Source organism: Chelmon rostratus, chromosome 16 (genome assembly GCF_017976325.1).
Source record: "Chelmon rostratus isolate fCheRos1 chromosome 16, fCheRos1.pri, whole genome shotgun sequence".
Taxonomy (NCBI): Eukaryota; Metazoa; Chordata; class Actinopteri; order Chaetodontiformes; family Chaetodontidae; genus Chelmon; species Chelmon rostratus.
Genome location: NC_055673.1, coordinates 3,300,717 through 3,315,275, shown reverse-complemented (window position 1 = coordinate 3,315,275; position 14,559 = coordinate 3,300,717). Strand labels below are relative to the sequence as shown.

Genomic DNA, 14,559 nt, shown 5'->3' with positions numbered 1-14,559 from the left:
TCAGAACAAACAACAAAAGCTGATGCTGAAATAAAAACTAAGAGTAAGGACAAAGAGCAATTACTGATCGAGAAATAGAGAAGATTAAAGAAACTGAACAGTCAGGAAGGAAAATTAAAGAAAAAGAAGCAAGAGAACAAATACGGGAAAATATAAAAGAGTGCAACAATAACATTTGCAGTAAAAATAATGTACACAGAAAAATTTAGAGTGGTGTTAAAAAATGGACTAGAAAGCCTGACAACCAAGATGGAGGAAAAAAAATAACTTTTCTTTCTTAAGCAACTAACAAAGTGCCCTTGAGGAGGGCACGTAGCCCCCAGTTGTTCCCCCAGTAACCAGCAGCAGACTGGTTTCACTGCGCTGGTGCCAGTGTGAAGGGAGAAGCAGGGTGTTACTGAAAAAGAGCATGCACGCTCCGTCGACTCTCCCTGCACAAAGACATTTAAGAAAATGATGATCCAAACATGAATTTATACATTATCACCCTCTCACGTTTGTGCACATGCTTCCCACGTGACACCACTGACTTTAGTGTACATAAGCAAGAGAAAGAAAATTAAAAAGTCCTTGAAAGGAATATAAAAAAAATACAAAAAGAAAAGATTTCAAAATGTATAAATACCCTGCAATAACCATTACGATCATAGAAACACCAGCAACATGATATTAATACTCAAGGAGTTACAATCTCATGTAACCTAGAGATGATCAATCACTCGGAATGAAAAGACAACCCAAAGATTACCATTTACAGACATTATGTGCTTTTGTTGAAGAGAATGGACCAATAATATACTCAATAATACATTTATTATTCTAGTTTGTGAAATAGTATATAGTTATAGCTAAAAGAGAGACGGAGGGAAGGGGGACTGAAGCTAGCTGTTGTGTTCCTCCTCCTCCTCCTCGACCAGGTTTGGGTTGAATTCGTTTGCAAACGCAGCTGATTCAGACGTGCGTTCACGGCTCGTTACGTCAGTCATCATATCAGCGGAGGGTTTTAGTCCAAAATGTGATGCAGCACGTGCATTACGAATTTTTACCCCGCTCAAATTATCTCAATTTCAAAATATACTGCGCTCAAAGTCTGACTGGGGCTTCAGAAATTCTAATTCTTTAACACTAAATAACTCAGTTTTGTGTTATTTCTTAAGGATAAATGAGGAGCTTGGCTTGATATAATGGTTGATACATCATATCGGAGTAACACGATTTTAATTTTGAGCTTTTGATCTAGGTTCTAACTAAAACTACACCCCCTGAGTGTGAACTGAACTGACCCCCACCCTGTTGCCTGTTGGCTGCAGCCCTTCGCAGGAGCACTCAACGCGTGACTGCCTTGTAGCCTTCGGTATCGAATCATCATCGCAAACAGTCATACAAACCCTGGAATCAGTGTTGCCCGTTAAGCAAAACATGGAGTGTGTAAAAGTCCATCTTCACGTGCACTGTCATCAACTACATTCAATCCAATCAATAACAAGAATTAAAGAATTACTCGGCCAGCGATGAACATTTCACAGTTTGAAACTGTTTTTCCCAAAAAGCCCAAATTACTTTTTTAACCTGCTTACAAATGGAGATCCAAATTACAAGCAGCTGGCTTTGGCATGAATTTTAGGGGTTGTGGCCGTCGATGGATAAATCTGAAATATAATCAATTACAAGTTTGCATGAAGTCACAGACCTGCAAGATTTGCCCAATATCAATATTCTTGTCTGGCTGTAGGGTCTAATAAAAACTGCTTAATGCTCAATAGCAGGCTGAAATCAAGTCCTGCACATTTCTGTTGCTGTAGTTCCTGTTGTTTCAGGAGCGAGAAGCAGGTGGGATTATCCTGAAACAAGAAGACCAGTAAGACCAGTCGACTTCCATTTGGCCGTAGCTCGGCAAATACTTCACACATCTGAACAATGACTGCAGGAATTTAACATCGGATGAAGTTACTCGTTGTCAGATGGACAAAACTGTGACAAGTGGCAGTGGTGTAATGGAGGCGTGCAGGGTGAGGCTTGAAGTCTATGGCTGTGCCGTTCTGGTGGAGAATGCCCATCTGTCACTGTGATTACCTTTGACACGCAGTAAAAAAGAAACAGGCTCACAGTGTGTCAGCCTCGTCTGGTGTGTGTGTGTGTGTGTGTGTGTCAGTAGGGTAGATATGGCTGAGGTCACTCTCTCAGGACCGGAGGTTAAGTAGCTACTGTTGACCTTCGTTTGGCAGTCAACTCGTCGCTGAGCAGCTTGTTACTTGGCTGAATGTACCCGTCTGTGACTCTCTGTTCTTTTTAAAACAGAAACATGACAGAGAATTGTGGCTTCTACCATCTGGACACTTCTTTATTTTATTATTTATCATGTTTCGAGTGTTTCGAGCAGCGGAAAGCGTTGATTTGGATGTCTAGATGTGTCCACACTTTCACTTTTAAACCAGATTCAGTTTGAACCGACATGTTTTGGGACTTACAAATCAGGAAATGAGCACTTAGCAGGTTCTTCTCGTTTAAGTGAAGTTACCTAAAATCTCCACAGCAGCTGACAAAATGTCGAGGGGGAGAGTAAATTACTACTGAGCTCCCCTGCCTCCTCAGCAAGGCACTTAACCCCCAACTGCTGCACTGGGAGACTGGTTTTCCTGGGAAGCTCCCAGTTGTGCGTGAATGACTTGGGATAACAATTTAAAATGGAGCGATGCTGATATGAAAAGAAAGAAAAATCCCCTGTGCTGAAGCCTCCACTGCACCATTGCTGTGTAATTAACTTAGAAGCCAAAGTCATGACCGTTTTAAGGCAGTTGTCATGAATTTGCACATGATGGCAGGTGTTTTATGACAGTTGATGATATTGGTAAGTATTTATGGCAGCTTGATACCCCAGGCTCAAGGACAGAAACATCCGTTGAAGTGTCACCCACACATTTTCAGCCCTACACTTCCTCTCTTTCAACTCAGATATCTCTAACGTCTCTCTAAATTCAATCTTTTATTTCGGCGCTCTCTCTCCCTCCTCTCTGAGGTTTAGTTTTAAACTGGCGTAGTTTTCCTGTTAAGTGTATCTGAGTTGCTATCCCGGTCCCTTTTGGCGGTCAGCCGGTCCAGGGTTCCCACATTGCCCCTGTCCCTGTCCCGCTCCCTCTCCATGGTGGCTGTAGATATCGGAGCTGGCTGGGCCGGCGTGGTGGCTGACGTGGAGGTATTCAGTGGTGCTGAATTCTGGGCAACAGCTGCCGCTGCCGCCAGGTTGGACTTGGAGTGAGATGGGAGTGTACCGCTGCTTATCACTGCTCCTCCTCCGCCGCCGCCGCTGCCGCTGGAATCTTTCGGGAAGTAGTTGTGGAGCTGGTACAGCGTGGCGCGGTCCACCGTGCCGTAGAGAGGCGGGGCGCCGCCTCCGAGGCTGCCCAGCTTGGAGTCCCTCGACAGGGTGTACATCGAGATGTCGCCGCCTCCTCCGCTTCCGCCGCTGCTGCTGTGGTGCGGGTTGGGCAGCGTGGCCACGGAGAAAGGCGGGGCGGAGGGCGGAAGGCTGAAGGTCTTGGAGGCACCGATGGGCGAGGTCTCCTGCGAGTGTGGCGGGTCGGTGGAGCGTGAGCTGGAACGAGAGCGCCGCCGGAAACGGTAGCTGGGCAGCCGCAGCATGGCGTGCGTGGTGCTCTTGAAGAGGTCGGTGCGGGAGCGGCAACGCAGCTCCTTGTTCTTCTCGATGTAGATGTTGACGGCGAGGACGCCCACCATCTCGGCCAGGATGAAGGACAGTCCGCCAAAGTAGAAGGACCAGCCATAGGAGTAGTGCCACTTCTTGTCCTCGTCTTTCTTGGGGGAGATGTCGCTCAGTGCTGCTGAGATGTACACGATCACTCCGATGATGTTGCTGAGCCCTGAAGAAATATACCAGACTTCTACAGTAAGTGCTCCTCTGAGACAAATTAACCTGCAGCTTCATTAAATTGGCTTCCATGCAGGGAGACTGGAACTCTTTCAATTATACAGAGAGGAGGCGGGCGTAATATGAAGCTCATCTCATACATCAGAACTCGTTATATGCCTGCATTTGACTGATAGATCTGAAACTAAATGTAAATTAGCAGAGTTTTGAGTGGAATAAGACAGATTGGAAGGACAGAGGCATGCATTAAAGGTAGCAAAGCAGCACACACAAGCAAAGCTAAAATGCTAACGAGATAGCGTGAAACTTCTGCAAGAAGCTTTATCTGAGAGTGAAAGAACAAAGGTCTCTCTGAAAACCAGGTGTGGGTTTACCTGCAGCTACAAAGAGAATCCCTCCACCGAGGATGATGTTTCTTTTGCTCTTGTAGAAGCCGCTGGAGGCGACACAGACTCCGCCCAGCAGGAGCAGTATGGCGCTGAGGATGGGGAAGATGCTGGAGGCTCGCACCACACCTGCAGATGAGCACAGACAGAAACACATCATCCCGGGTGCCGAAATGTTCCTTAGCTTTGTCAGCTCTCTCTGGATAAATGTGACTAATTCTTTGCTTTCGTAGCACAATTAATGAGTTTTGTTTTGTTTTTTTGGAGGTTCGACACCATTTGAAGGTGCAAAGTTAACAGCCTTGTGACACTCCTGGGAGAAAAAGTGTTACCGGGACGTGCTATATGTAGCTGACACTACTACTTGGCTCTGGAACAGCAGCTATTGACTGTATTTATATAAGTTTACTACATAATATTTATTACATAATGTCTCTTGTGGCTCTGGAGGAGCCTGCATTACAAGCTGGGGAGGAGAGTTTGAAAGACTTGAGGTTCATCAGGCAACGAGGGTCTAAAAAGCCAGAATATCCTGGCTTCCTTCATTATTCTGCTTCTTACAAGTCTCCAAACGTAACATAATTAAAATAGTAAACTGCTGCATTGCTCTTAAAACAGTGTTCGAATTGACGGCGTATTCCTCTGCAGACACCTGGAACATATAAGCAGCAGCGATCATGTAGAGACACTGCAGAAGATAAAAATGCTGAGTGGCTCCATCTCTGGCAGGGACACGTGGAAGAGCAAAGCCTTCAAGTTTTCAAGGTGACTTTTGGAGCTGCGTTGGCTTTTGTTTGCCTCTGAAGGGAACAGATAATGTTGTGATAGGCAAATATTCACAGAAGCGTCTGTCAGACGTGTCAAACACTGTTTCTCTGAACTAGATTTTAACAGGAAAAAGGTACAACGTGGGTGGTGTTCGCATCTTCAGCTCAGTATTGATTACCTGATAAGTAGCTGAAAAGAAAGAGCGTTTGTCGTGATCAGGGACTTTAAACAGTGACGTCAACAGCGTTAAAAAAAAATGCGTTCATGCGTGAGTCCATCTCGACGCTTCCTGATATTATAGCCCGACCGTCTACTGCAGGAGGACGACTCTCAGCAACATGTGAAAAAAGCATCAGCAGGTAATTATAGAAGTTGCCAGAGTCACATGTTGCTCTGTGATATTTGTTTTCTGTCAACGGCGACCCGCTGCTTTAATGTCGCTGCTTAAAGCCCCAATTTTCTGACCTTTAGGCTGCTCAGGTGACAAACCTGAACATATTATTTAGTCAAGTGATAATTACCTCTTCCAATTAACTGAATTTTTAGTCCTGTTTTGTTTGTCAGAAGTGGTGCTGAAGTGATCTGCAACTACTTTGATAATCAATCAATGATTTAATTAATTTTGCACAAATGACAAACATTATTCAAATTTTGTAATACATAAACTTTATTGAATGTCTTCGGACATTTGGCTTTTATTTTTATTTTTAAATTTCTTAGACCAAACAATTAATCTTTAAATTGGAAGATCTCATAACTGTCAATGAAAATTATTGTTTGTTGCAGCTCAAGAACCTGGAACTGGATTTCAGTGGATTTTGTTGGACCAGTGGGAGAAGATTTAGTTTTTGGGGCCGATCGAAAAGTAATTTAGTTACTTGAATTAAAAGCATCACATGATTGTCTGCTACTCTAAATTCTAAACATTTAAAACAAAGGGTTGTGCAGCCTTTGGGGAGGTAGGAGCATTCTAGTTCAGTCAAGGCTGCAAAGCAAAGCAGACACGACCATCTAAGATAGCATCACAGCCTCCTTCGCAGAAATAGATATCTTTATATAATATATGGAAGGAACATATACTTTGTAAACCAGAAGGTTCACGGCTGTACGAACAGAATTTGCTCTCACAATGGAGGCAGGATGTGAAACCTGAATCCTGAGCTGAAAATAATCCATTAGTGAAGGCTGTTCTTTCAATCCATCTGTGAAAAAAAAAGCTTTCTGTACACCCCCAGACTCCCAACCCCATGCACCTGGGCATTTAAACACACACACACACACATACACACACCTCCAGGAACGCTTTGCTTGAATCTGACATCCGTGCATTGATGTCCGCCCACCATCCCCTTCTGTCCTTTCTGTATCCCTGTGTGATGGAGACTGTGGAGTGTGTATGTGTGCTCTGTTCTGCTGAGATGTGTGTGTGCACACCATGTGTAGTACAGGCTGAATGTGTGTGTGTGTGTGCCCGTGCACATGTCTGTGTGCATGTGCTGTTCATTTGTCAGTGTGTGTGTGTGTGTCACTCACGCAGCAGATACTCTGCAGCATCTTGGTCGTAGTCCGCGTCGTCTGGGAAATGGTTGATCTGGGAACACACACCTCGCTTCAAGCCTGTGAAGAGACAGAGAGGAAGAGGAAGAGAGGGTGAGGAAGACGGAAGAGTAAAGCTGATGGGACAGATAAGACAAAATGGCAGAAATTAGAGAGAGCGCGATGGAGAGGACAGTGAAGACAAACGTGGAAACCAATAGTTATGGAAATAAGAGGAGTGATAGGAGAGGGAGACAGACATGGAGGAAGAGGAGGGAATAGAAAGAGAAGAGTCCTTCATGTAAAGACAGATGACACGATGAACCACAGATACAAAAAATGGAAGATGACGAGAGCAACAAAGAGCTGAGACGTTAAGTTTCTGTAAGAAAAATAGAGTGAAGACTTATTCTGCCGCCTTGTCACAGCTACCATGAGCCAATCAGACAAACTGCTGATGAAGTGTTGTCGATTAAGAGCGTGCAGCCACGTTTGCGGCTCTCTGAGGCTGGACCGTGCTTTGAGCTAAACGCTAAAGTCGGCACGCTGACATGCTCACACTAACATGTTCACATGATAGCATGCTAGTGTTTCGCAGGTATAATGTTTACCATGTTCACCACCTAGCATAATAGCATGCTAACACTTGCTCCATAGCTATTAAAAGTTCAGGCGAGGCTGATGGGATTGTAGTTTTTCAGGTACTTCTTCAAAGTATTGGACAAATTCAGATTTTGACCCGCATCAAGGCTGAAAATCCCAAATGTATCCCCATGGTGGCGCTAAAGGAAACGTCAGAGAATCAGCAAGGTCATTAGGAGTCATCATCTGGGAACCATGATAAGATAAGATAAGACATATAAGTATAAGAAATAATATTGCCTTGCCTATTGCCTTTTGAATTGCACACAAGTAAGACACAGTGACTTTGTGCGATTGCACAGTAGAAAATATACAAGCACAGTACAAATATGGAATTATGCACAAGATAGATGAATATAAGCAAATGTCAACATAAATAACAGAATGTGTGCATGAAACTTCTTCTTCATCTTAATCTTTGTTGAGATATTTCAGTCTGGACCAAAGCAGTGGACCGTCTGGAGCCACGAGAGCAAAAAGCTTCTTTAAAACAATCTTTTAGGTGGAAGCGGCTCGATAAGAAGGCTGATGATTTTTATTTTAACCCTGGTTGTTGAAACCAACTTGTAGAACGGAGTCATTTAACTTCCACAATGTCCAAATCAGCTAGAATCCAATCAGCAATCAGAATCTGTCATTTTCTTCCTCCTCTGAATGTGCCGTTAGTTGGCTTTTCCCTCCTCCCACCACGTGTCATTGCTGCACATTCTGAGAGCTTCAGCTCGGAGCGAACAGCCGCCTGCCTCTGAATGCTCACATTCCTTATCGAGAAGGAATATTTATTTACCTTGACAGCTGTTTGTGCATCTCATGAACAAAATAAACATCAAGAGGAAAGAGAGATCCCTTGTTCCGCTTGCAATAAAATCAAAGACCAGAAAAGAAACACTAAAAATGATGCACACACACTTGTGCAAACAAAACAAACAAAAGTCAGCCAAGAAAACCTGAAGCAAAATCAGGTCTTTTCAAGACAGACTACCACATGCATCATGGACGCAATGGGACAGAATTACTAATGGAACAGCTCTGGGAACTGGTTTAGAGAGGGAAGAGAAATCCACAAATGGGCCCAGTAGATCCCAGATTGGGATTAAAGGGTGTCTGCTTTACATGATTCCTAAAACAGCTGGCAGGCAACAACAAATGTCAATGTTTCACCACATCTAAACAACAATAGCTCTTTCTCTATGAAATACCTTTAACTACTAAACTTGATCGACTTGACGATTGTGGATGAACAGATTTCCGTCCTCGTCAGATTTGATAGCACACATCAGAAAACACAGCGTTCTTGATGCTGCTCTCTTGTTTATGATAATCATACTAATGCCTCAACATGAATGTGGTGATTTACTGCCGATAAAACGCAACATGTCACACTTTGACTGAAACACAAGAACCTTCATGATAAACAGATGTGGCAACTCTTGTCTTGCATGTGTGTGTGTGAGTATTTGCTGTGTGTGTGTGTCCTCTCCTGCCTGTCAGCTGCAGCGACGCAGGGAAACTATTTAAGCAGTCACCGAATGAGTCACCACTCATTTCTGAGCTCTGGGGCATTATGATGAGCTTTATGCTGAATGCATAGTATGAGTGTATGCATGTACAGTACGTGTGTGTGTGTGCGTGTGTGTGTGTTTGTGCATGAAAGTAAAAGAACAAGTGAGTGCAAGGCAAAAATAAAGCACAGCTCCAGATCTGCACATCTGGAAATCTTCTTATCTAAATCGCGCAGCTCTGCCTCGATGCAGCAAAGAAGGAAACATCATGTTTACAGCGTGTCGTGCTGTAATAATGCAGAACAGATATGCAGACTTTGCAAATCACCTTCTGTTTTCCATCTGCTTGGAGCTCAGAAACTTCCTCACTGTACGTTTTAAGGTGCTTTCAAACAGCGAGCTGCATCTGCTGCTCTGCGGCATTGGTGTTCTGTGTTTTGATTGGGCGGCAGCAGGGTGCAGTGCTGCCACCATGGCTTCATGCTACATCTTGTCTTACCAATGACCTGCACGCTAGATACGATAAATAAAGAGGGAATATTTAGCATTTTGACATGATTTATATAGATGTTAGCTTTTTTATTGACTCGTTTGTTAACTGCTGGGAAGAAAACGCATGTTTTGCATGTTTCCTATGAACAAATTGAAATGAATCCAGTGCGGTAATAATCCAGGCAGCGCTTGCGTTTGTCTCTGCCATGTAATTTACAACTACATAAATATGGTTTCAAGGTGCCCGGGTTAAAACACCTGAGAACTTACGTCCTTCATCGTTTCCTTGGTGTGGTACCCATTGTTGTCATGGAGACAAGATGTGCATGCAGCAGCAATAACTGCTTGTACTTTACCAATTATGAGACGTCATCGTCATAACTGACCTCATAATGATTCTAAAAGGTTAAAGAGCAGATCAGCAAGACAGACGAATAAACCAAATTGGAGCAATGCGTCATTCTGTGTGTGTGTGTGTGCGTGTGTGTGTGAGGAAGAGAACACCTATTTATGTCTGTTCTGATTACAATGATGAGCACACTGACCTCAACAAGACCCTCCAGTGACCAGCATATGAGGAAACACACATTCAACCCCCAACGCATCCGAAGGTTTCCACGGCCTCGAACGCACACATGCATGAAGCGCGCAACCAGCTGTACCTTCCAGGCAGCAGATCCTCCAGAGGCCGGAGTGGGTGAGCGCCCCAGGGTCCTTCTTGTCCTTGTTGTTGGAGTCTTCCTGGGACGAGTTGGCCGTGCTGTTGCAGATGAAGGCGCGGGCGTACAGCCAGTAGTCCGTGCCGATGGCCACCGTCATCAGGGCGAAGGCCGCGAACGCTCCCATGGTGGTCAGCAGCACCTGGATGCCTCGCTCACACCACACAAGCGCTGGGCGGGGAAGGAAGCTAATATCTGACAAGAACACAGACACCAAAATCAGTACAGACCAGAGCTCACGACACTTTAGTTCATACTATTAGTTAGAATTAAGGACTCCGCCTACACTCTTTAATTCAGAAGATTTTTGTTTGTTTTCATGAATCGCTTCATAAAACCAGCGAGATTTAGCTGTGTCATTAACGATCCATCTACCCAGAGAGTTGAAACAGCTTCCCATCATGTTGCTTCTACACCTACAGTCACATGCTTTATGTTAAGTGTTCATTTAGAATTTCGAGAGGTATTACCAACTCTGGTTCAATCCACAGCATCTTCAAAGCTGCACAGAATGGATTCAAACAAAATGTCTGCAGAGGTCATTCAAGCATTAAAGCTTTAAAAAATAAAAGCACCAGAATGTGCTGAGACAACCATCACTGAACAGTTGACAGATACCACGGGGGGAGCTCATGACACGACTATTTTGTACAACTAGGATTGCCTTCACTCCCATTTTTAGATACTTGGGATGATTATGTTGTTTTGCCACCATCGTGTTGTGATTTATGCAAACAGGTTGTGCAACAATCCCGAGAAGTCAGTGAGATGCATGAGGTCTAACCCCACAGATGAAAAACCTGTAGCATATGATATTTGCTGCTAACACTTCCTGCTTGCACTGTAACCGTGACGCTCATGCAGTGTGTTTAATGACACCTGGCGCGGCGCTAGAGCAGCTAGCAATTCAGATGCAGCTATGAAGGAGTTTCATGAAAAAAATCAGTGTAGAAAAATCGCATTTTATGCAAAATGTTCCCATCAGGTCTGAAAAAACAAGCCTGGATATCAGACACATGGGCGACAGGTTTGAAACCTGCAGGTTACCAAACAACTCAGGTTCAACACGTCAAATTAAAAAAACGAGAAGGCTAAAAATAAGACATGCAACCGTTTTTGCATTCCATCCTGTTCACAATTCATGCATTGAGTTGTCAAATATTTATGCATTAATAGAACTGCTGTCCCCTATGGGCTACTGTGGGTGACTGGTGGGAGCTGCTGATGGGGTTGAGTCTTTCTGAGTGGTTATTTTTTGGTGAGCACGCTGAAGCGGTTTTTAATCAAAAAAACAAACAAACAAACAAAAAGAAAAACGGCGTACACAGCCTGAAGCAGTAAAGAAATGTTGGCAGCCAGCAGGGGAACAAAATGCCGACCTCGCTGCATCAACAAATATATAACACATCAAATATCGTTACAAAAATGAACAGCTGAAGATGGACTGCTGGGAGACATAGAGGAAAAATCCTCCTTTGTGTGAATGAGTTTCCACAAGAACATTTAAATAAAGTTAGAAAAAGTCTTATTTCATAGATTAGTGGATTCTCTCAGCAGGCAGGTTAGTTGAATTCTGACCTTTCTGTCAAAACCTCCATTTCCAAAAGACTCATTTTAAAAGGCGTTAATAGCAGCAGAGTTTGCTACTATGGAGGAAAATTGTTCAGAATTTGGCTGCTGGTCAAACAAACAAACAAACAAAAAAAACTGTTAAGCTTAAGTGGAAAAGACAGCAAAGGGCAACTGTAGAGGAACAAGAGAGACAAAGAAGCAGGTATAGAAGTTTATGTATATGAATAAAAATAGGAAGGTAAAAGGACAAGAGGGGATGAAGAGACGAGAGAAGATGAGTGGAGAGGAAAGAGGAGAGAAGCTGAGAGGTGAACGGCGAGAGGACGACAGGAGGGAAACTGAGATACAACGCGTCTGTTGTGCTTCAGGAAACATAAATGAAACATCCAATTTCACCATTTAGCTCCTCAGTAAGACTCCAACCATTTGATTAAAAATGGACAAACGCTGGCAGAAAAACTTGTTCAGCCGTCTGGAAGCTACAATTTCTATTCGACGGCAAATGGGAGGTTAATGTAAACAATCGATCGCACGGAGAATATCAATCCCAGTGAGGGCTTTTAAACTATTTGGCTAATTCAGCCGGCCCGAGGGGTGTTTCCATGGCAACACGAATCCCAGAATAACAGAGACCGCTGGTACTCTGACCCTGAAGCTGACCTACCTGCTGGAATATTCATAAGGTAAGTCCCAAAAAGACTGCAGAAAGACATCACCGCATTGTGGGGTGAAGTAAAGCGACCCAGTGGTGGAAGAAATACTCAGATCTACTAAAGTAAAAGTAGTAATACTGCAGTGTACACATAAAGCAAGTATTTAAAATTCTACTGCAGTAAAAGCATCAAAAGATGCTTAAAGTACCAAAAGTAAATGTTAAGTTAATGTTGCAGCGAGTAAAGGTGAGGCTAATTTAAATATGTCTTCATATACTACAGGGTAGATTAATCAACAATGATACATCATGAAGGCTATTTGTTAATGAGATTTTATATTCAGAATGTGCAAACAGTGACGAGAGCTGTCACACAAATGTGCCTTAAAAAGTAGCAAAAGTAGCTGAAATACTCAATTAAGGTAGAAGTACCTTAAAATTGTACGTAGTGTAAGTGCAGTACTTGAGTAAATGTACTCAGTTTCACTGCAGGAATCAGACAGTCGTTGAATTTTGACATGAAGATTTTTTTTTTTGGTGCATGTTTTCTTTGTTAAATTCATTTTAATGCACTTAAATGCAACACTTTGAATACGTGTTGTCATCAGTCTTGGTAGTCAGCTGACTGGTGCCTGTTTCTAATTTTCCTTGACTTAAACATTTTTTGTAAATCTCCTTTGAGTCTCTGTTTATTACTTCCTGTATTCTGTCTATTTTTTTAATGACTCTGAACCTAAACCCGAAAGCTGCTTCAGTGATGCTAATATCCAGTAACACGATGTTGCTTGACTGTATTTGATTCAAGGAAACCACTGAATCAGTTTACTAATGATTGAAAAGACTAGAAATGACTAGAAAAGCACCGTATAAATGCAGTCCGTGCAGCATTTACCACTGTGCCCCTGTAGAATAACAAAACATCGCAGCAGCACTGGAGCTGCCATCACATGCAAATGGAGATGGAGAGAGAAGGCATCAGCAGCAGCACTGAAACTGAAACTGAGAAGACAAATCTGCTGTTTTCTCCGTTCGTCCACATGTGCAGTCGGAACTTCTGCCGACACGACAACGTTAGAATTTGAACTTAAAGCCGAATATCACAAATTTGTCTCACTGGGTTTTCAGTTTTCAGCACACAACACCCTCTGTCCTTCCACGCTGTAAAAGATAACGTGTCGTGCCCTTCAAAATAAGACTTTGTTGTCACGTGAGCAGCACGTCCACCCGGTAACACGGCATCGACGGCTCCATGTTCACACTGGATTGGTCGCATTTCTGCTGGACAGCCCACTAAATAGACAGTGACGGCTTCTCAGCCTTTACACGCAGACTGGTTTCCACAAATCTTTACTTTCTAATGTTTTTGCATTGAAACATGGATGCTTGGCCACTGACATGTTACAGTTGTATGCATTGTTTGGGCATGACCGTAGATGGATGTGGTGAATTGTGTCCAACGTCAGTGAAATACTTTAAAATATATTGACAAGTCAGTTAAATGGCAGCTTTTACTTTTTTTAATGCACTTTACTTCAGGTTTCAGTGTCAAAGCTTGTTCAGGAAACAGTTTCAGTATGATTAAAACAATAAAACAATGCAAAGTGTTGACACAACGCTCAGTATCCTAGCTGTGCTTGATCCTGATTGGTTAGCCTCGTCACAAAATGTAGATGATCCAACCGAGCCTGGCCACCGTGCATGCAGAGACAACATCATGAAAACTGACATTTTAAGTTTCACGCAGGTCGTTTTCGTGTTGCAACAGATGGATTTTCTTCTCCACTCACCTCGGTCCTAACAAACGTTTAGCTTGGTTACACAGACGCCAGCGCAGATTCATCCAAACCGCTTCTGAACCCAGACCTCGTACACACCCCAGTGCGTGTGTGTGTGTGTGTGTATGGGTGGTTTCCTGCATGATGATGTTTGTCCATGCTTGTGTGTGTGTTTGAATGTTGCTTGAATATCTGTATACATGCACGTACGTGTCATGCATGCGTGTCTGCATACACATGTGCATCTGGTTGTTTGCGTGTTTTGTGTGTGTAAGACCGCATGCACGTACGCCTGTGTGTGTGTGTGTGTGTGTGTGTGTGTGTGTGTGAGTGTTACCTGGGGGCATGTTTCTGCCTTTTGCCTCCATCTCCTCTCCCCCCTGCTGCTGCTGCTGCTGTTCTTCTTCTTCGTCTGTGAAGAGCGCTCCGTAGCCCCGGTCCGAGCCGCCTCCATCCACCGTTTATCCTTCACTTTCTCTCCCCCTTCCCTCGCTCCTCTGCCTCTCCCTCTCTTCTTATCCCTTCTTTCTTCCTCCTCCTCCTCCTCTTCTTCTCCCTCTCCTCTCTTTACCTTGAGCGCTCCTTCTCTCCTTTTCGGCGAGCGGGGGATGCTTCACTTGGCGTCCTCT

General features: G+C 43.7%; 1 protein-coding gene across 2 annotated transcripts; it reads right to left on the bottom strand.

Moving 5' to 3' along the window:
* Nucleotides 1–3,024: 3,024 nt before the first annotated feature.
* cacng8a (calcium channel, voltage-dependent, gamma subunit 8a) lies at nt 3,025–14,298 on the bottom strand. 2 transcript variants are annotated; one of them, XM_041955647.1, is made up of 5 exons: nt 14,268–14,298; nt 9,875–10,126; nt 6,574–6,657; nt 4,261–4,401; nt 3,025–3,878 (listed from the first exon to the last, which is right to left on the bottom strand). In XM_041955647.1, exons 1-5 carry the CDS (start codon nt 14,296–14,298, stop codon nt 3,025–3,027), a joined length of 1,362 nt encoding a protein of 453 aa, XP_041811581.1. The 2 variants fall into 2 exon arrangements, with proteins under 2 accessions (XP_041811581.1, XP_041811582.1); XM_041955648.1 differs by having other exon boundaries at nt 9,875–10,102.
* Nucleotides 14,299–14,559: the final 261 nt, after the last annotated feature.